This window comes from Macrobrachium rosenbergii, chromosome 48, assembly GCF_040412425.1.
Source record: "Macrobrachium rosenbergii isolate ZJJX-2024 chromosome 48, ASM4041242v1, whole genome shotgun sequence".
Taxonomy (NCBI): Eukaryota; Metazoa; Arthropoda; class Malacostraca; order Decapoda; family Palaemonidae; genus Macrobrachium; species Macrobrachium rosenbergii.
This window is the reverse complement of record NC_089788.1, coordinates 7,463,002-7,485,501: the sequence shown is the minus strand read 5'-3', so window position 1 is coordinate 7,485,501 and position 22,500 is coordinate 7,463,002. Positions and strand designations below refer to the sequence as shown.

Below are 22,500 nucleotides of genomic sequence, written 5' to 3'. Positions count from 1 at the left end.
ATCACCGCAGGAGTCGAAAGTGCCCTTGTCGCCCCCTCCGTCAGCGCCCAGCCCCAGGACGCTTCCCTTCAGCATCGAGAACATCCTGCGGCCGGATTTCGGCTCGGCAACCACCACCACCACCACCACCACGCGCCTGCCAGAACGCCCGACGATCAGGACGCCCGAGCTGCTCCTGCGGACGCCTCCAAAGACTCCCGAAGCCAGGAACGACACGCCCGTCGATCTCAGCCAGAAGACGCTGTCTTCTAGACCTTCGTCGGACGAGAGACGGCTTTCCTCTTCTTCTTCTTCTTCTTCGTCTTCGTCTTCGTCTTCTTCGGCGACCCAATACGGCGGAAACAAATACCCGGAGAACCCGGAGGCGTTGGCGAATCCCAAGATACCCGTCGAGGACTCGAATAACTGGCCCGCCTGGGTCTACTGCACCAGATATTCGGACAGACCTTCGTCAGGTGGGTTTTCCGTTAGTTGGTCGAATGATTTGATTTGGTCGCTGTTGTTAGTGGTTGTGCTTAGGCGCAGTTTGTTAGTTAAGATAGTTTCGTATGGTTTGTTTCAAAGGTTTGTTTGTGTTTAGTGATGGAATAACCTCTTCCATTGTAGTGATAAATAGCGTTTTAAAACTGTCATTGGTTTTGTCACTAGAATTTTGAAGGAATCGGTATTAAAATTAAATAAAGGTAAAAGTAATTAAAATTGCTGTAGTTGTTATTCTGGTGATCTTATTTATGCACAGCTTTTGCGATATTATTATTATTATTATTATTATTATTATTATTATTATTATTATTATTATTATTATTATTATTATTATTTTCTAATTAGAAAAGTAGTGAAAAAATTGTCGGTATTTAAGTGACATTGTTAACTTATACTATGGTATAAATATATATACATATATATATATATATATATATATATATGTATATATATATATATATATATATATATATATATATATATATATATATATATATATATATATGTTTGGATTGATTACATATTCATATTATTTTTATTTATATATTTCTTATCGGTATTCCCCGTAATTTGATTAGGTTCGTAAAATAGGGTAGGCTTCAATCAACGATGGTAGACATTCATAGGCTTGTATAGGTTACTATGTGTTTTTTTTTTATTCAGCGAGGAAATGAATATATGTTTAGTGATTTTTAAAGCTTGCGATTTCAGCTTCAATGAAAAATTTTTAAAACCGACGATTAAGGAAGCGATTTGTTTTTGTTCATTTCCGTCATAAATGTCATTTTAACCATTACTGCTCTCAATTTGATTCTGTTCTCTTGCTGAGTGTTTGAAACCAAAATTCGTATATGAAATTAGATATTCTGATAATAAAACTCTTCGTGATTTTCAGTTTAAATATATTGAATCATATAAAATTATGAACAGTTTCATTTATTATTATTAGTTTAAATATACTGAATCATATTAAATTATGAACTGTTCCAGTTATTATTATTATTATTATTATTATTATTATTATTATTATTATTATTATTATTATTATTATTATTATTATTATTAGGTAATTACAAAGATATCTTAATCGAGAGGATTTTACTATATTTAAACGAAAAATGTATATCTTCCCCTTAGAAATTATCACACTGTTCACTGTAGCTCGTAATTCCGTATTGATATAAAATGCAGTGATTGGTGATAATTGTTATTATTTAATAAATCCGTAGACGAATTTATAATAATTAGGGGTTTATTATTATTATTTTTATTATTATGATGATGATGACGATATGATGAATTATTATTATTATTATTAGTAGTAGTAGTAGTAGTAGTAGTAGTAGTAGTAGTAGTAGTAGTAATATACCTTGTGGTGGTAACTCACTGAGATGGTGGCTAGTGAAATATAATGCCTGGGAGGATCTAAACGCGTCTTCATCATGTTTCTCACTATCAGCCTCATTATCACATTTGGACACGTCCTTGAATACACACACACACACACACACACACACACACATATATATATGTATATATATATATATATATATATATATATATATATATATATATATATATATATATATATATATATATATATATATATATATACAGTGTATAGGGTCGATTCATTTTGCCTTCATTTAGTATATTTACTTCATACAGGATTTAGGGATGAGAAAGGCTGGCCAGGGGTTGGACGACGAAAAGTCTGAACGTAGAATTTATTACACGTAGACTTATAATGTCGTATATATATATATATATATATATATATATATATATATATATATATATATATATATATATATATATATATATATATAGTGGTTTTATTGATGCAGGGATGCAAATCCGTAATTCTCTCTCTCTCTCTCTCTCTCTCTCTCTCTCTCTCTCTCTCTCTCTCTCTCTCTCTCTGTATATATATATATATATATATATATATATATATATATATATATATATATATATATATATATATATATATATATATATATATATATATATATATATATATATATATATATATATATATATATATATATATATATTGAGGTTTAATTGATGCATGGATGCAAATACGTAATTCTCTCTCTCTCTCTCTCTCTCTCTCTCTCTCTCTCTCTCCATCGGATTTATTGTTATACGAGATAATAACTATACTCATACAATGTAATCTCTGCCCCGCCCTAAATCCTCTGGGGAACAATCACCTATATTATATAAATAAATGTATAACAGAATAGTCGTCGAAACACGATTGTTTGATCTTAAAGATTTTTTATTTATCTCCTCTATCGATTCATCCGCAGAATTTTATTTCTCTGCTTAATTTCTCCTGTTTTCTGTTTCTTGTAAGTGACCCAGCTGGATTTTGGGCGGCTGAGCTTGTCTGGTCATGGTTACCTTTTCAGGGGGAAGACTATTCTCTCTCTCTCTCTCTCTCTCTCTCTCTATGCAGAAAATTATCTTTTTCTCTCTCTCTTCGTCACCAAAAATCCCCCCCCCATTCTCTCTCTCTCTCTTCATACAGAAAATTACCTTTCTCTCTCTCTCTCTCTTTTTCTCTCTCTCTCTCTCTCTCTTCCATCATTAACCGCAGAAAATTGAAAAATTTTCTCCTAGTCTCTTACATACTACATCATTTAACGCAGAAAATGACCTCTCTCTCTCTCTCTCTCTCTCTCTCTCTCTCTCTCTCTCTCTCTCTCTCTCTCTCTCTCTCTCTCATCAGTTATCGCAAAAGATTCTTCTCCTCCCTTATACATAACGTCATTGAACGCGGAAGATTAACTCTCTCTCTCTCTCTCTCCAAATTGTAGAGAGATCCCAAAAGAAATTTCACTGCATATAAAACAATCCTGTATCCGATAATATGCACAGATGTACGCCCAAGTGATGTGCGCGCAGAATTGTCAAGTTCACGTAACTTAGCAGACTTCAAGTTGAGCGCGCTCGATCCCGACACTTAATTTCATCATATGATTTAATAATGAACAGATAATTTCACCATTTGATTTAATAATGAACAGATCGAACGCTGCGCTGTCAAGAAAAATCGGATTTGATGGAGATGAAATTATCCTTATACTTTTTGATTAATGTATATATACTGTATTATGTGCTTAGTCACTCTTACTGCTAATGATGTATATGGCTTATTTGAGTTAATTTATTTTCAGAATACATTTTACAAATAAACTGTAGATTTGTAAGATAATTTCCAGAATATATTTTACAAATAGATTGTAGATTTGTAAGTTTATTTCCAGAATATATTTTACAAATAAATTGTAGATTTGTAAGTTTATTTTCGAAATATATTTTACAAATAAATTGCAGATTTGTAACTTGATGATATAGAATTTTCCTTTGTAATTTTAGTATATCCATTGGCGTATACGCATGTACGCATTATTCATACATACGTGCTTACAGTAATACATGCGCAGATATTTCTTATGTCTGTAGTTTTAAATGGATTTTGTGATTTCAATATGTAATTATTAGAGTATTTTGTTACGTGAACTGGTGTGTGTAACTTAAGGTTACTCGACGCTATTTTCGGCTTATTGTAATAATTGTCATTATATTTCTTTCAATTATTCAGTTATTAAATCATTTTGATTATACTGTAAGTAACAACAATTGGAATTTTTGCTTGATGTAAAATATTGCCACTCTGGCTTCAGTTATTATATATTTTGTACAGTCAACATATGTTGGCGATATGACGTTACAATATACCTGCATAGTAATTTCCGCGACAACATACACGTATCGGCATCATATTGTCTTCGGCTACATACCTGTAACGGTGACATATTCTCATCGACAACATACACGTAACGGTGACATATTCTCATCGACAACATACCCGTAACGGCAGCATATCCTCTTCGGCAGCATACTCTCATCGTCAGCATACCCGTAAAGGCAACATATTCTCTTTGGCAGCATACTCTTATCAGCAACATACTTATAACGGCAACATATATCCTCTTCGCCAACACCGGTAACGGCAACACATTATATCTCTCCGGCAACATACCGCTACGACCGCATACTTACTTCGACAGCATGCATACTCGCTTGCGCAACATACTCGCTACTGGGCATATACTCTTACCGCTCAATACTACTTCAAGTTGTCTGCCTTTGTAATGATCTCTTCATGGAAATTGCTGGTTTTAATCTGAATGGAGGGTCTGAATCTCTCTCTCTCTCTCTCTCTCTCTCTCTCTCTCTCTCTCTCTCTCTCTCTCTCTCTCTCTCTCCTTTACGTAAGCGTTGGCTCTATCTCTAGGTTTTCCACGCCATTGACTTTTAATATACCACAAGACTGAACAACTTCATTAAATTTACTAAAAGGAGAAGCTCATTCCGTGAGAGAGAGAGAGAGAGAGAGAGAGAGAGAGAGAGTTAATTAAAGATATTTATTTTCATGAGAGAGAGAGAGAGAGAGAGAGAGAGAGAGAGAGAGAGAGAGAGAGAGAGAGAGAGAGAGAGAGAAATGGTTGATAGCCTACATATGGAAAAGTAGCCTACGAGTTGATTATGAAAAATTATTTTCGTGAGAGAGAGAGAGAGAGAGAGAGAGAGAGAGAGAGAGAGAGAGAGAGAGAGAGAGAGAGAGGTTAATTAAAGATATTTATTTTCATGAGAGAGAGAGAGAGAGAGAGAGAGAGAGAGAGAGAGAGAGAGAGAGAGAGAGAGAGAGAGAAATGGCTGGTAGCCTACATATTATGTATAAGTACGATTTGATTATGAAAAATTATTTTCGAGAGAGAGAGAGAGAGAGAGAGAGAGAGAGAGAGAGAGAGACTAGTTGATTGGCTACATATAAAGTACGACCTGATTGCGAAAAATCTTCATAAGAAAAGGCGAGAAAGAGTACAATATCAAAACATAATAAACAGAGAGAGAGAGAGAGAGAGAGAGAGAGAGAGAGAGAGAGAGAGAGAGAGAGAGAGGGTAAATAAAATGGTAAAATAAGTCTGCGGAAAAGCTGGAGTGGAAACTCAATTTTCCCAGCGATTTGGCGCTAAGTTTAGCGCATACGGCAACACGCACGCACTCCCTTAGGGCGCTCCTCTCCTCTCCTCTCCTGCCTCCTTCCCCTACCTTCACCTCTCTCTCTCTCTCTCTCTCTCTCTCTCTCTCTCTCTCTCTCTCTCTCTCTCTCTCTCTCTCTCATTACATTGCCTCTGATAAGTTTGACTAATCCTTGTACCATCTGAATGACTGCTTACTTACACAGAATCACACACGCACACGTGTGAACACAAACACACATGCATATATATTGTATATATATATATATATATATATATATATATATATATATATATATATATATATATATATATATATATATATATATATATATATATATATATATATATATATTTATTTATATATATCATTTGTTAGTAATTTTGCACTGAAGGTTAAAGTCATTGATCATTCATATCAGATCCTTTATATTGTGGTAGTGAGTAACACACATGCATATATATTGTATATATATATATATATATATATATATATATATATATATATATATATATATATATATATATATATATATATATATATATATATATATATATATATATATATATTTATATATATCATTTGTTAGTAATTTTGCACTGAAGGTTAAAGTCATTGATCATTCATATCGAATCCTTTATATTGTGGTAGTGAGTAACATCCAGATATCTGTCTGTCTATCTATCTATCTATCTATGTACCCGTCTGTATATATTAATACATATACATATATTTTTAAACACGAGAGTAAATATTTGTCATTACACCACTACACGGGAATATTTGTGAATATTTATATCAGGTAATATTGCCGTCATTTTATTGTCTACCATATTAGCAGCACCCGTAAGCAGGCCACTTTTATTTTATTTAATTTTCTTCATGGTTATTCCATTGCTCTGATGCCTCTGTCATTGGCTATTTATTTATCAATGTAATTTGACAGCCTGCAGGTAGCAGTCACCATCCATTTGGAGAAAATTAATAAGATGAAATTTTATGAAGTGTAGAAATATCGTGAGTCCCTTTAAAAAATAAGAGAATCATATATATACTGTACAGTATATATATATATATATATATATATATATATATATATATATATATATATATATATATATATATATATATATATAATTAACTTTATCCACTGTTGTTCTAAAGAAAACTATTGTGCCGGCTTTGTCTGTCAGTCCGCACTTTTTTCTGTCCGCACTTTTTCTGTTGTGCAATAAGACAATTACAAACAGGACCTCGTTCAAAGTGGATGGCATATAGCGGAGATATTTATTCAAGAAAGTTTTGAATAAATATCTCCGCTAGATACCATCCACTTGGAATGAGGCCATATATATATATATATATATATATATATATATATATATATATATATATATATATATATATATATATATATATATATATATATATATATATATATAATTTCATTGATAAAAATTTTTACAACTTTTATTTGAAATTAGGCTCGAATTATATGTCAGATATTTGTCAAACTAGCAATAGTCTCGACGTCCTGTTTGTTAATTGTTTATTACAGAATCACAGATTTGCGTTAATGGTTATTTTCACTGTGCGTTAATTACACTGTTCTTCGAACTCTTCATGACTCCGATTTTAATCCCCGAATTCTCTTTTGCAATGAATTTCGGAGACTGAATTCAGACAATTTCTTTTTTATTTATTTTTCATTAATTTCTCATGAGGCTTTTCTCACCTTCTGCTTATTGGAACCGTAATTTGAAGGCGTGTTTGATTAGCACGACCCTCGTTTTACGTTTCTGTAATTTTTTTTCATTTTTTAAAATTGTTTTTTTGAATTGTTTTCTCTCTTGTTTCTTGCGACAGGAATTTTTCAGTCTTCCCGTTTTCACGTTTTCCTGTTCCTGGGAAGGATTTTTTTTATTTGTTTTTCCCTGCGTGGTTCTGTTGTCTACAATAAACAATCATTTTTCTTTTAATGCGAATTATTTCTTGTTTGTTCTTCGTGGTTTTATTGATTAGAGTAAATAGTATTTTTTATTTGTTTTTCCGTACGCGGTTTTATTGTTTCCTATAAACAATCATTTTTTCTTTTAATGAGAATTATTTCTTGTTTATGGTTTTTGTTGTTTTGTTGATTATAGTGAATGGTATTTTTTTTTTATAGGTTTCCCACTTATAACATTTATTTGATATCCGATTTTTTGCCGTTATTTCTTCTCCGAATTTTGTCGTCAAGATTCTTCTTCATTTCTCAAAAATCTGGATTTTTTTCACTGTTGAGATTTCTAGTTTTCTTTAAAATAAAACTATTTGTCTGTCCGTCCGCACTTTTTCTGTCCGCACTTATTTCTGGCCGCACTTTTTCTGTCCGCCCTCAGATCTGAAAAACTACTGAGGCTAGAGGGCTGCAAATTGGTATGTTAATCATCCACCCTCCAATCATCAAACATGTCAAATTGCAGCCCTCTAGCATCAGCAGTTTTAATTTCATTTAAAGTTAAAGTTCGCCATAATCGTGCTTCTGGCAACGATAAAGGACAGGCCACCACCGGTCCGTGGTTAAAGTTTTATGGGCCGCGGCTTATAGAGCATTATGCCGAGACCATCGGAAGATAGATTTATTTTCTGTGGCCTTGATTATACGCTGTACAGAAAACTCGATTGCGGAGAAGAAACTTCGGCGCATTCCTTACTTGTCTTCTATTTGTTTGTTAGATTTAGCGACGTGAAAATAATTCCGATTTGTTCATTCTGATAATTAAGCGGCGTCTCAGCATGAAAGGTCAGCGGAAATGGATTTGTAGAAGATTCTCTGCCTCCTTAATTTCATGTTTTATCTGAAAACCTGCTTTTAAATATTTGTGTAGATCAGGTGAACCTGGCCACTAAGTTTCACTAATTATGTAGATATAATTTTGTATAAATGGGTTTTAGGGTGTATTGTGTTCATGCGGTTTTTATGTCTATTCACAAAAGGAAACTGATTAGTGCTCTTGAATTAAAATTAAAAGTAACAGAAACGTAACTAGAATGATAAAATATATATATATATATATATATATATATATATATATATATATATATATATATATACACGTATATATATAATATATATATATATATTATAATTTTATATGCAATATATATATTATAATTATATATATATATATATATATATATATATATATATATATATATATATACACATATATATATATGTATATATATTATATATGTTTGTGTGTGTGTGTGTATAGAGAGAGAGAGAGAGAGAGAGAGAGAGAGAGAGAGAGAGAGAGAGAGAGAGAGAGAGAGAGAGAGAGAGAGAGAGAGAGATTTTAGCGAGACATATCAACAGAGAAGGGTAATGTCATAAGGTAATGCAATCTTCAAAATATAGAAATTAAATGCATAGTTAGCTCAGGACAATCAACAATCAGCATGCCCTTATACTCGCGTCTTTTATCGTGTAAAATAAATCTCATTTTTAGTCATAATATTTTATTTGTGTTTGGAATACAAGATTTTTCTTATCGCTCAAGGGCCGTTTAGTAAGGAAAGTTTCATTTTATATCGTTTCAAAATTTTTTACCTTTTTTTTTTATTTACTTTCGTCAACAATCCTGTTCGGAGTTTGATCATGAGTTCGTTTCAGTGGAAGTTGTATTTTATAATTTTATATCGTTTTTAAATTTTTACCTAATTTTTTTTATTTACTTATGTCGACATTCCTGTTCGGAATATGGTTACGAGTTCGTTTCAATTACCTTCAATTCCTCTCGGAGCGTTTTGATAGGATTTTCAGAAGTTTTGATTAAATTTCGTATTTTTTATACTTTGTAATTTGTAATAACTGTAACGTGAAATTTTTACGCTGTCTAAAGTGAAATTTCTTGTGTATCTCATTATTTCACTTATACGTGAAATTTCGCAGATGTCTAATTACGTCTCGTTACGTCTATAACTAAGTTATTCAAATCGTATAGATTGAAATGAAAATATCCTTTATTTTTTCCTATTTTATTTTATGGTGAAAGTCAGTTTCACTTGCTGTGAAGAACGTGAAAGATTCAAGACATTGTTTAAGTTTTGGAAAAAGGAGTCTTCTATGTAGTAGTATCATTATAATTACTTGTACAGCTAAACAAATAAACAAATGATTAATCTTTTTAAGCTAGTTCTATCTTTCATTCATGTTAAATAACTTAAATGTATATTTTGTGCATCCTACACCTAATCGCCTTACAGGGGGAATGGCACCACAATGTGTTCTGCTCTTTAGAAAATCTTTAGGAATGAGGTTGATAACCCCATGCCGTTTTTAACGCCGGTTGCTACCACCACAGTCGTTTCACTACTAGGTACATAATTCTCCACTCAAGGTATCAGGGGCATGACGCGATAATTTTTATGATAATTCGTTTTGGAATTTTATTCCTTTTTCAAAGCAAGAAAGTCATCCTTTCCTTGCGTAATTTCTTACAGTAAATTTTTTTTATAGTTTTATTATTTTTTCCATTATTAATAGTAGCAGTAGAGATTTCGTTTGCTTCTATACTTTTTTTTTAAATTTTGTATCTTAAAGTCATTACCTTATCTTTTTTTCTATTAAAGTCTTTCTTTGGTATTCTTTAATTTTTTTTTTTTTGCTTTATATCATAAAGTCAACACCTAACGTTTTGAGAATATTCTCATATCATGAAGTCGGCACCTAACCGTTCGAGAATATTCTCATATCATAAAGTCAACACCTAACCGTTTGAGAATATTCTCACCTAATTATTAATTTTCACTTTCCCGAAAGGATGTAATTAAAAATTCAGTCTAAATATATTTTTGGTGTGATCATCAAACAGTAGATAAAAGTAAACGCTGTAATTACAGTTAGATAATTTCCATTCAGCTTGATTGAACCAGTCCTAAAATAACATATAGATTATTATTATTATTATTATTATTATTATTATTATTATTATTATTATTATTATTATTATGAAAAATCCACTATGTTAATAAGCCGCCATCGGTAAACTATGAAAAATTGTCAATATTAGTTGAAAATGACCATTTAGCTGATAATTACTTAAATGTATTGGAAGACATTTCAGTAATCTGTAAACATTTCCATCTCAGTACCATCTAAGCGAAATGCGAAGGTAAACTCCATCTTAAAGTCACTCCCTCCCTCCTCTTCCCCCTCCCCCTTCCCCCCAAAAAAAGAAAAAAAAAAAAAAAAAAAACTTCCATGACCACCTTTCCCTGAACTGAACTATTTACCCAAAAGGCCTGAAAATCAATTGAGGTTAGCAATAGGGGGAGTGGGAGGTTGGAGGAGGAGGAGGAGGAGGAGGAGTTGGAGAGGGGGAAAGGGGGAGGGTGAGAGGAGGGAGGGGAGAGGTGTATTCTTTTAACGGCGCAATAAGTGAAAGAAACGCTCAATCTTCCGCTCCGTCTCTTCATTCTCCCCTCTTCTTGTTCTTGTTCTTGTTCTTTTTCTTCTTCATCTTCTTCTTCTTCTTCTTCTTCATTCCCCTTCCACGAAAACAAAAGAGCAGTGGAGTGTATAAACACACATTTCGCCCAGTGGCCTATGTCTAACTAATCCCCCATTGATTCAGGCCTATTGACCCTCCCAGAAAAAACAGACACGCGCACACACGCATACACACACACACACACAACACCCAGAGAGAGAGAGAGAGAGAGAGAGAGAGAGAGAGAGAGAGAGAGAGAGAGAGAGAATCTCGTGCGCCGTGCGGGCGGCCTTCTGAGGAGGCGGCATCATGGACGAAAAAGGAGGCGAGGAGAGAACGAAGAAGAGGAGCAAAATGTTTCTCTCTCTCTCTCTCTCTCTCTCTCTCTCTCTCTCTCTCTCTCTCCCCCATTCGTGGGAGTCTGTTTCTCACTGGGATTCAATGAAGTGTTTCGACCCTAAAGACTATTTACGGAGCTGGGTGTTCCAGGGTGCCAACAAACCCATCTACCACTGCTACTCTCTCTCTCTCTCTCTCTCTCTCTCTCTCTCTCTCTCTCTCTCTCTCTCTCCCCCCCTCGTTGTTGTGACCGTCGTCGTCGTCGTCGTGAAATAAAATCAGGAAAGGGGGATCCCGGCAATCAGTGTAAAACAAGTGACAATCGTTTGGTTTCCCTGTTGGCCTCTTTGATCTTTGCTCTCTCTCTCTCTCTCTCTCTCTCTCTCTCTCTCTCTCTCTCTCTCTCTCTCTCTCTCTCTCGGTCTTTATCTGTGTAGTTTCTGCTGCATTGTTTTGGGTAAATCTTGAAACAAGGTAGTTTTATTTATATCTAAATTCTCTCTCTCTCTCTCTCATTATGTGAATTTTTTAAGCAAGGTTAATCTCATTTATGTCTAAATTCTCTCTCTCTCTCTCTCTCTCTCTCTCTCTCTCTCTCTCTCTCTCTCTCTCTCTCTCTCTCTCGTTCTTTATCTGTGAATTTTTTTCTACATCGTTTTGGCTAAATCTTGAAACGAGGTTAATCATATTTGTATCTAAATTCTCTCTCTCTCTCTCTCTCTCTCTCTCTCTCTCTCTCTCTCTCTCTCTCTCTCTACCCAAGTGTGCCAGAACGCGTTCGTTCATTCTGCGACCCTTCGGCAAAGGAAATTGAACGCTGTATCGGTGTAGGTCTAAGGACGAAGGTATTAAGGCGTTCAGTAAAAGAATTTTCAGAGGACCTGTCGTGGCTTTTGGAGAAGAATCCGGTTCTCCTGGAAGGGATTCAGACACCTTTAAAAAAGTGCCTGAGGTCTCTTGAGGAATTTCAGAGGACTGAGTTTAGTGGGCCTTCAGTTAAATTTTATAATGGTACTTGAAAACAAGTAAAAAATGCGCCTAAGTTTCTTCAGCGCAATCGAGTTTTCTGTACAGCGTATATTCAAGGCTACCGAAACTAGATTTATCTTTCGGTGGTCTCGGCATAATGCTGTATGAGCCGCGGCTTATGAAACTTTAACCACGGGCCGGTGGTGGCCTATTCTATATCGTTACCAGAAGCACGATTATGGCTAACTTTAACCTTAAATAAAATAAAAACTACTGAGGCTAGAGGGCTACAATTTGGTACGTTTGATGATTGGAGGGTGGATGATCAACATACCAATTTGCAGCCCTCTAGCCTCAGAAGTTTTTAAGATCTGAGGACGGACAGAAAAGTGCGGACGGACAGACAAAGCCAGCACAATAGTTTTCTTTTACAGAAACTAAAACCGGATTGTCTGTAGATTACTATTATTATTATTATTATTATTATTATTATTATTATTATTAGAAGTAGCAGTATTGAACAAATAAATTCATATGGAAAAAGGTTCAAATTGCACCAACTTACAAAAGATTTACAGCTGAAAGGAATGCCTGTGTCGTCAAAAAAAAAAAAAACTTATAAGACAATAATTAATAATTAAGATGAACATTTTTCGATAAGTTGCCGGTTATGTCTGTGTAGGCTTATCGTCAGCGTTTATTTATTTTTTAAAAATATTTTTCATTTTTTATTGTGTTCTCTCTTTAATTTATTTTGATTTGTGGTCTTTGAGAATTGTTCCCTTTGAGAATTTGGTCATTTTGAAAATTACCACAACCACCACCACTACTACTACTACTACTACTACTACTACTACTACTACTACTACTACTACTACTACTACTAATAATAATAATAATAATAATAATAATAATAGTAACGTTGAAATTGCAATGACATCTAAGAATTCTAACGGCAGGTTTTCTGCTTAGATTTTGTTTATAATTCTTCCTCGTCTCTGTTCATCAAAGTTATCGCTGTCTTTCATTCATTATCTTAATTTTGCTCTTCAGTGATAACACATTTCCCCATCCACTCATCTTCGTAACCTCTCTCTCTCTCTCTCTCTCTCTCTCTCTCTCTCTCTCTCTCTCTCTCTCAGTGCTGCATTATATTCAACCCTCTTTAGGTTTGTCAACTGTTTTTACTCTTTCGATTAAGCAGTCTCTCTCTCTCTCTCTTATTTTTACCGCTCTTCTTTCCACCTTATTCTTCTTCCTTCTTTCTCCTCATCCGCCCCCCTTCCCCCTCCCCCTCCCCCTTACCCGGGGAGCGGGTTCAGCCACTCGAACATAAAATGTAATTGACTGGAGAAGCCTCAGAGGAATTGGACTCCGAATTCTTGTGTTTATGTGGACGGTAGGAGAGGAAGAAGACGCTCTCTCTCTCTCTCTCTCTCTCTCTCTCTCTCACTTAGAAAAGATGGAGAATCACGGTTCGTGAATAGTTTATATATTTGTATATATATATATATATATATATATATATATATATATATATATATATATATATATATATATATATGTATATATATATATATATATATATATATATATATACATATATATATATACATTTATATATATATATATATATATATATATATATATATATATATATATATATATATATATATATATATATATATATATATATATATATAATGTGTGTGTGTGTGTGTGTGTGTGTGTTTTTGTAGATTCCATAATGCTCCTTACTCGCTGTACCTCATTATAAGCTTGTATGAACTATAGGTGTTATTCGGGTTGTCATGCATTTTCCTTGAGAAATTGCAATTCAAATGTAAGAATTTTTATATTCATATTTACACGATTATTAATTTTTGCATTAGATATATATATGTTTATATATGTTTATTTCTCCCTACCGCCGAGCTTTGGGAATCCCTCCCATCTTTTGAGTTTCCACATCCTCACAATTTTCGTAATTTCAAGAGGTGAATTTCCGAGTTCCATATTCTTATAATCTCTCCAATTTCAAGAGGCGGTTCTTTTGACTTCTGCGACTTCTTAGCAGTTCTTTCTTGACTTGGCTAGGTATGGTCAATATATACATACGGCTACGGAAAATGGAAGAACATAATTTTACAGTGCATAACTAGAATAATGATTTTATATAAGCACGTAAAAGGAAGCTGTGTTTTGAGATGGAATACAGCAATTTATTAGCAAAGTGTGATTCATTTAGTATTGCAAAATATACGTACATAATTGTAAGACCTAATGTGTGTACATACTTAGCCTTTATATACATACATACATACATATGTAGCTCTTATATATATACATATTATATACATATACTTAGCCCTTATATACATACATATATACCTAGCTCTTATATATACACATTATATACACATACTTAGTCCTTATATACATATGTACCTGGCCCTTATATAAATACATAATTAAACCCTATGCACTTAGTCCTTATGTACATACAAGTTAGCCCTTATATAAATACATACTTAGCCCTTATATTATATACATACATACACACACATACATACATAAACACACACAGTCCAAAATAACATGATACACTCACACATACATAAGCGAACGCTGTGAAATGGCATTCATCCTTTTTCAAAATGAAAGTAGAACCGCAATCCTCTCTCTCTCTCTCTCTCTCTCTCTCTCTCTCTCTCTCTCTCTCTCTCTCTCTCTCTCTCTCCTGTGGTATTCTATCTCCCCCAACCCCCTTTCCCCCCCATCCCCCCACCCCGGGTTGATTAAACCCCAAGAGTTAAGTGTTATGGGGTCTCCGTACACGCCGTATGATTGTCGGACTCGATAAAGCAGATGTTTTGTAGGGCAATAAGAGGGGAGGCGAGGGGAACAAGGAAGAGGGAAGAGAAAAAGCGAGGGGAGACGGCGAAGATAGGAAGAAAAAGGAGAGAAGAGAAAAAGAGAGGGGAGAGGAGGAAGATACGAAGAAAAAGGAGGGGGTTGGAAAATAGCCGAGGTGGAAATGCTAATAGACGAATTAAAAAGAAAGCGGTGGAGGGAATGAGGACACGGAGATTGGAGTAAGGAAGAGGGGGGAAAATAACAAGAGGGGAGGGTGATGAAACGAGGGGAGAGGGGAGAAAGAAAAACTGAATAAGAAAATTTTTTTAAGAAAAGAGGACGCGAAATAATTAGAGAACTGGAAGAAGGTCAGGAAGAAGAAAGAGCAGCGGGGGAAGAAAGAAGCGAAAGAGAAAGAGGGGGAGGAAGGAAAGAAAATAAGGAAATTGGAACTTAATAAAAGAGGGTGAGGGGATGGTAAGATTTTTTTTTCTTTTCATTCATCTGTTTATTTTCTTTTATAGAAAGGCTAATTTGATCGGAGTTCGCGGACGTGTTTATGTGCTTGTAAACTTCGTGTTTATTTCATTTTTATGCGTTAAGGACCTCTGTTCCCTTGCGATTATACGCACTTCCGAATAATACTGGATGTGCGGAGTCTCGTTCTGCATGTTTGGCGTTTGTCGTTTAATTTTTCTTTTATATTAAATGCTTATGTTAAATTTATACATATATACAGTATACAGTATATGTATAAGTATATATCAATGAATTATATCACGTCACCGTGATTCATATACAAGCATTAAGCTACAAAATTGTCCTTTAATATCCAATTCGCCCTACCTCGGAAGTAATATATGAAAATATATTATTTCCGAGGAAGAGCGAATTGTATATTAAAGGACATTTGTAACATAATATGTATATGTGTATATATATATATATATATATATATATATATATATATATATATATATATAGAGAGAGAGAGAGAGAGAGAGAGAGAGAGAGAGAGAGAGAGGCATTAGTGAACTTAATAATTGTAGCGCCGGAAAAATACCAGTAATTAATATATACAGATAGATAGATAAATAGATAGATGAAGACTTACAACAATTATTTTAATTAAGAAAACCCACAAAAGACAAAAAATAAGATAAGCAACTTTTCGTGAAAAAAATCTGAACGTCTCTCCTGTTCCGCCCGCCATTGCCCCAATACCACCACCATCCCTCACTTCCATATAGAACGAATAAAAAAAAAAAAAGGTAAAAAAAAAAATGGAAACGCTCTCCTCATAACCCGGCCGGTATAATGAGGCAATGAGGCAAATGAAACGAATCATAGCGTAATGAGGAACGCATTAACATCCGCGCCCTAATTACCTGATTTGTTACTTCATTATAAAACGGCTTTCGAAAAGAGAGAGAGAGAGAGAGAGAGAGAGAGAGAGAGAGAGAGAGAGAGAAAGCGCTAATCATTTCCATTCGGACATTATTAGTGGGTTGTTTTGGGATGGGAGACCGCCGTTTTGGGTGTAAGGGGGATGGGAGGAGGGAGAGGGAGGGAGAATCTAGGAAGGGGGGGAAGGGAGAATCGGCTTCAGCATAATAATTTACCCGTCCGACAACGAAACGGCAAAAGCCGTCGGCTTTAATTAGACGATTGGATACGTCCTATGCGATGCTGAGGCTCGGATTGGGAATGAAGATAGATATATATAGAGATAAATAGAGTTATCGATATATAGATCGAAAGATGAACAAGATAAACCTATAGATAGATGGAGAGATGGACAGAGGAAGGAGTGATAACTGTATGATAAATGATGATGGGAAGATAGGAGTAACGTATTGGGAGACGTTGAGAAAGGTCTATTAGCTCGAAGTTAAGAGTTGATAATAATGAAATTTGAGAGAGAGAGAGAGACAGAATGAGAGAGAGAGAGAGAGAGAGAGAGAGAGAGAGAGAGAGAGAGAGAGAGAGAGAGAGCATTTATTTTTCACTGAGGATATATACAGTACAAGAGCAACGGAGAGAGATAGAGAGAGGTGCAATGTCTTAAAAGTAACAAAGAAAGAATAAAGTACTTGAGAGAGAGAGAGAGAGAGAGAGAGAGAGAGAGAGAGAGAGAGAGAGAGAGAGAGAGAGAGAGAGAGAGAGAGAGAGAGGTTTAATGTCTTCAAAGTAACACTAGATGATTATAATAAAACTAGAAAGAATAAAGTACTCGAGAGAGAGAGAGAGAGAGAGAGAGAGAAAAGACAGGTTTAATGTCTTCAAAGTAACAATAGATGATTATAATAAAACTAGAAAGAATAAAGTACTCGAGAGAGAGAGAGAGAGAGAGAGAGAGAGAGAGAGAGAGAGAGAGAGAGAGAGAGAGAGAGAGAACTTGTGCAACATCAAGAGTGCAGAGCTGTAATGAAATTCTTGACGGTGTCTTTCATTTGCATAGAGACTTGCTTTTCCCTTTGTTATTCATTAAGTCTTCCAGCCTAATGTCTGCAGAGAGAGAGAGAGAGAGAGAGAGAGAGAGAGAGAGAGAGGGGTTCTTTGATTCTTATTTTAAAAATCAGGTTTTTTTTCTCCCCATTTCTTATTTTAAAATTAGTTTTTCCAACCAATTTTTTTATTTTTCAGCTGTTGAATGTAACTTACAATTTGATAGTTACCATATATATATATATATATATATATATATATATATATATATATATATATATATATATATATATATATATATATATATATATACATATACATATATACTTGAATCTTTTTACTGTTTTGTTATAATGTTGAGTATTGCAATTTTTTTTTTTTTGTTCATGAGGACGTAAATCTGAAAATCAGTTCCTCTAATTACGCTTATCCGTCTTTTTCTTCATTCCCCTCTTTTCGTTTGGTTTGCCCGCGCGCGTATGAGCGCGGTTGTGTTCTGAGATGCGTAAAGGTTCGCGTTAACTGCTTTTATCTCGAAGCCGGGCGCCTGCCCTTGCCTAAACATTCTTCTGCGTATTTCATTAAACAAACACATTTGGGAATTCCTTTTAACACCCCGGCTGGAGGAGGACAGTCTCTCTCTCTCTCTCTCTCTCTCTCTCTCTCATATCCTGTCTGTCTCTTTTATACGTGCATACGTTCTCAAGCCAGTGTAAGTATTCATATTTGATTTACATATTATGATCATCTATCGTTATTATTTTTCAGTGTTAGTAGTTGCAGCGTCAGTATTATTTTGAAGTGCAGGTTAGGATTTCTTTAATTCCGAGATTCTAATCTCGAAGAGATTTAAAGCAGAATTTCTAAATAATTTAAGAAATATATTCTCTGAGGAACACTGTATATACATATGTATATATATTATTTATATATATATATACAGTATATGTATATATATTTATATATATACTGTATATATATATCTCCATATATTATATATATATATATATATATATATATATATATATATATATACTGTATATATATATATCTCTCCACACACACACATATATATATATATATATATATATATATATATATATATATATATATATATATATATATATACCTAACCTCTTGTTATTAAGACACTAGAGAATGATGTTTGAACTCTGTTTTTGTACACCAGCAGAAAAATATTGAATTTTTTTAGCCATTTACAAACATTTTTCGACTTTCCTGTCACCCCAAACCACGAAGAACGAATTACGGTAGTTTTGAAATAATAGCACGCGAGGGAAAAAACCACCCTGCAATGCAATCGTGTATATCAAAAAAAACCATCAGTCTTTTGTGTGTTTGTGTTTTTAGTTCTCTATGAAAGAAGACTATTGTGCCGGCTTTGTCTGTCCGTCCCCACTTTTCCTGTCCGCCCTCAGATCTTAAAAACTGCTGAGGCTAGAGGGCTGCAAATTGGTATGCTGATCATCCATCCTTCAATCATCAAACATGCCAAACTGCAGCCATCTAGCCTCGGTAGTTTTCATTTTATTTAAGGTTAAATTTAGCCATTATCGTGCGTCTGGCGACGATATAGGAAAGGCCACCACCGGGCCGTGGTTAAGGATTCATGGGCCTCGGCAGCATTATACCGAAACCACCGAAGGATAGATCTATTTTCGGTGGCCTTGATTATACGCTGTAGCGGCTGTACAGAAAACTCGATAGCGCCGAAGAAACTTTGGCGCATTTTATACTTTTTTTTTTTTTTATTAACCATCATTGTTCGGGGACTATGTATGGAGTTGGGGGGCAACAGAAACGAAATTAGATGTCATCGGGGTGGACGAGAAAGGGCGGGCCAGGGGAGGAAGGAAGGAAGGAAGGGAGGAAGGAATTTAGGGATAACGCGGCAAAGAGAAGGGGGTGGGAAATCTTGGCGAAAGGGCACAAAAAGGGGGAGATTATAATTAAATGCCGACGGATGACATATGATGCTAAAATAGACCCAAGGGAAGTGAGGGGACAGAGAGAGAGAGAGAGAGAGAGAGAGAGAGAGAGAGAGAGAGAGAGAGGAGCGTTTAAATATTTTTTACAGTAATTTCGTGTAAATTTTTATGGAAAGTTTTTTTCTCTCTCTCTCTCTCTCTCTCTCTCTCTCTCTCTCTCTCTCTCTCTCTCTCTCTCTCTCTCGTTCTATATATATATATATATATATATATATATATATATATATATATATATATATATATATATACATACATATATATATATATATATATATATATATATATATATATATATATATATATATATATATGTATATATAAATAAAGTTATCACGTTCCATATTTTCGTAATTCATTTATACATATGTATGTACATATATATGTACATATATATATATATATATATATATATATATATATATATATATATATATATATATATATATATATATATATATATATATATATATATATATATATATATCTATATACATACATACATTATACATGTATGTCTGAACATATGTATATATGCATACTGTAAAAGACCAGGAAACACAGGGTAAAAAATAACGTTCTTTTTATCTCTCCATTTTCGAGTTATTTGTTGGAAGTAAACTAAGAAATATTATTTCGAATGTATTAACAAATACTTTGAATTTGAAGTCCAAGTTATATCTAAAAGAAAAGCACATCCTGGAAAGAAAGGAGAGAGAGAGAGAGAGAGAGAGAGAGAGAGAGAGAGAGAGAGAGAGAGGATATAAGGGTAAATGAAATAGGTGGGAGAGTGTTGGAAGAGGAGGGGGTGAGAAGAGGTTGGGGAGGTGGAGAGGGAAGGGGAGGAAGACCTGGAGGAGCCGAGGGGATGGGAGGGAGGGGGAGGGAGGAGAGTGTGTTGCGAAGGAATTTTATTAGCGCCCCCTGAGTGTGTTAAAAATCCTTCGAGAACGGTGTCGCGGACGCCGTAAATCACAAGGGGGCCGATGTCGCCGTTGTAACGGCCCACCCACTCTTCCCTCTTCTCTCCTCCTCCTCCTCCTCCTCCTCCTCCTCCTCCTCCTCCTCCTCCTCCTCCTCCTCCTCCTCCTCCTCCTCCTCCTCCTTTCCCCTCGCTCTCTCGGGTAGGGAAAGGGTTTTGAGTAGGAGAAGCTGGGTTCTCTTCGTTCCAAGAACGGGGATGGATATATACATTCTTACCCCCGCCCCCCTTCTCCCTTCCTCCTCCTCCTCCTCCTCCTCCTCCTCCTCCTCCTCCAGAAGGTGTTATCAAGGACAGCCTCATTTTTGCAGCGGCTCTGGCCCGGCGTGATAAGCAGCAAGAAAAGCTATTACGGGGGCCTTCCAGATCCTGCTTTTGCTATAATTTCGCTCATCCCATCTCCACGGCCTCTTTCACAGAGGGTAGGGGATCGGGGGTGAGGCGGGGTGGTCCCGGGGGAGGGTTGGTGGTCCGGGAAAGGAGGTAAAGGGAGAAAGATTTGCGTGAGGTGGAATAAATTGTGTTTTCGGGGGGATGATTAGGCTGTGCTGTGCAAAGTGGTGTGAGACCGACGGACAGACAGACAGACACATACATACATACATACATACATACATACACACACACACGTATACACATACACAGTCGGGATTTGGACACTGCATGTGTGTGTGAATACATATGCGTTGATTTGTAATTGTATCTTGTTTTGTAATGTTTAATATACTTGCATAGTTTTCTCAATATCTTTATTTCTGTTTTCAAATCGTTGCATTTGTTTATTCATTCATGTTTTCATTTCTCAGTTTTCCCGGCTCCTTTAATTTCCTTTAGGAGATTTCTCTTATTTGTTCAATAATCTCAATAATAATAATAATAAAAATAATAATAATGGTAATTATAATAAATATGTTTTTGATACGTTCGTTACCGGTGCCTTATATAGAATTATTTTGTTGTGAGTATAGCATTTCATATAATTTTATTTTTATGCAGCATCACCACCCTGCTGCAGAAGTATATACCTTTCGTAATATCAATGTTCAATCACATCAGTATTCTATTTCAGTTATTATTGTCACATTCAAACCCTCTCTGACATTTTGGTAATATCTGTATCGAAGATCAAACGCCCATTGAAAACAATAGCTTCCCTTCAAACGCGCACCTACAACTTATGCTAATGCTTATGCAAAGGCAGCCCTTCTTATTCCTTCAGCGTCTGTACAAACCCCGCCATTTTCTTAAGAACAGAGAGAGAGAGAGAGAGAGAGAGAGAGAGAGAGAGAGAGAGAGAGAGAGAATCGTTTTGCGAGGGAAGCGTCAAGTCATATATCTTCCGATATACGTAGCGTTTAATAGTCAATAATATTCTTATTTATGTGGTCCTTAAGCGGTTTCTAGAAGTTATGCCGCGGATACCAACTCCTTCGCTCTCTCTCTCTCTCTCTCTCTCTCTCTCTCTCTCTCTCTCTCTCTCTCTGAGAGGGTTTTGTCGCCGCACAGGGCCATAATTTTTCCAGCCTATCTAAGCCTCTGATCTCTCGGGGATGTGTGAGAATTTTTGCGAGAGAGACACTCTTTCGGTTCCCTGGCTGGGAGCGCTTATAAGAATGGGCGGGAATGGCTTCAGTAGCGAGGCGGGAATGGCGGAAACAATACGCCGTTGGCTTCCTTTTAGGATGGGGATAAAAAGAAATGGCTGGCCTACAGGTCTGTGGGATTGCAAGAGCGTACGTTATGCAGTGTTGTGTATGGCTAACAGAGATGTTATGTCTGGATTTCTTGTGATGCTGAGAGCGCATATAATATATATATATATATATATATATATATATATATATATATATATATATATATATATATATATATATATATA

At 35.1% G+C, this 22,500-nt stretch overlaps 1 protein-coding gene across 1 annotated transcript in view; it reads left to right on the top strand.

The window, feature by feature from the left end:
• The window catches only part of LOC136831217 (homeobox protein engrailed-1a-like), a 28,921-nt gene that overhangs the window by 459 nt on the left and 5,962 nt on the right, over positions 1 to 22,500 (top strand). Inside the window, exon 1 of the mRNA XM_067091234.1 lies at positions 1 to 455. This exon is cut by the window's left edge and continues 459 nt beyond it. Coding sequence (XP_066947335.1) covers positions 1 to 455 — 455 coding nt within the window. The remainder of the gene's footprint in view (positions 456 to 22,500) is intronic.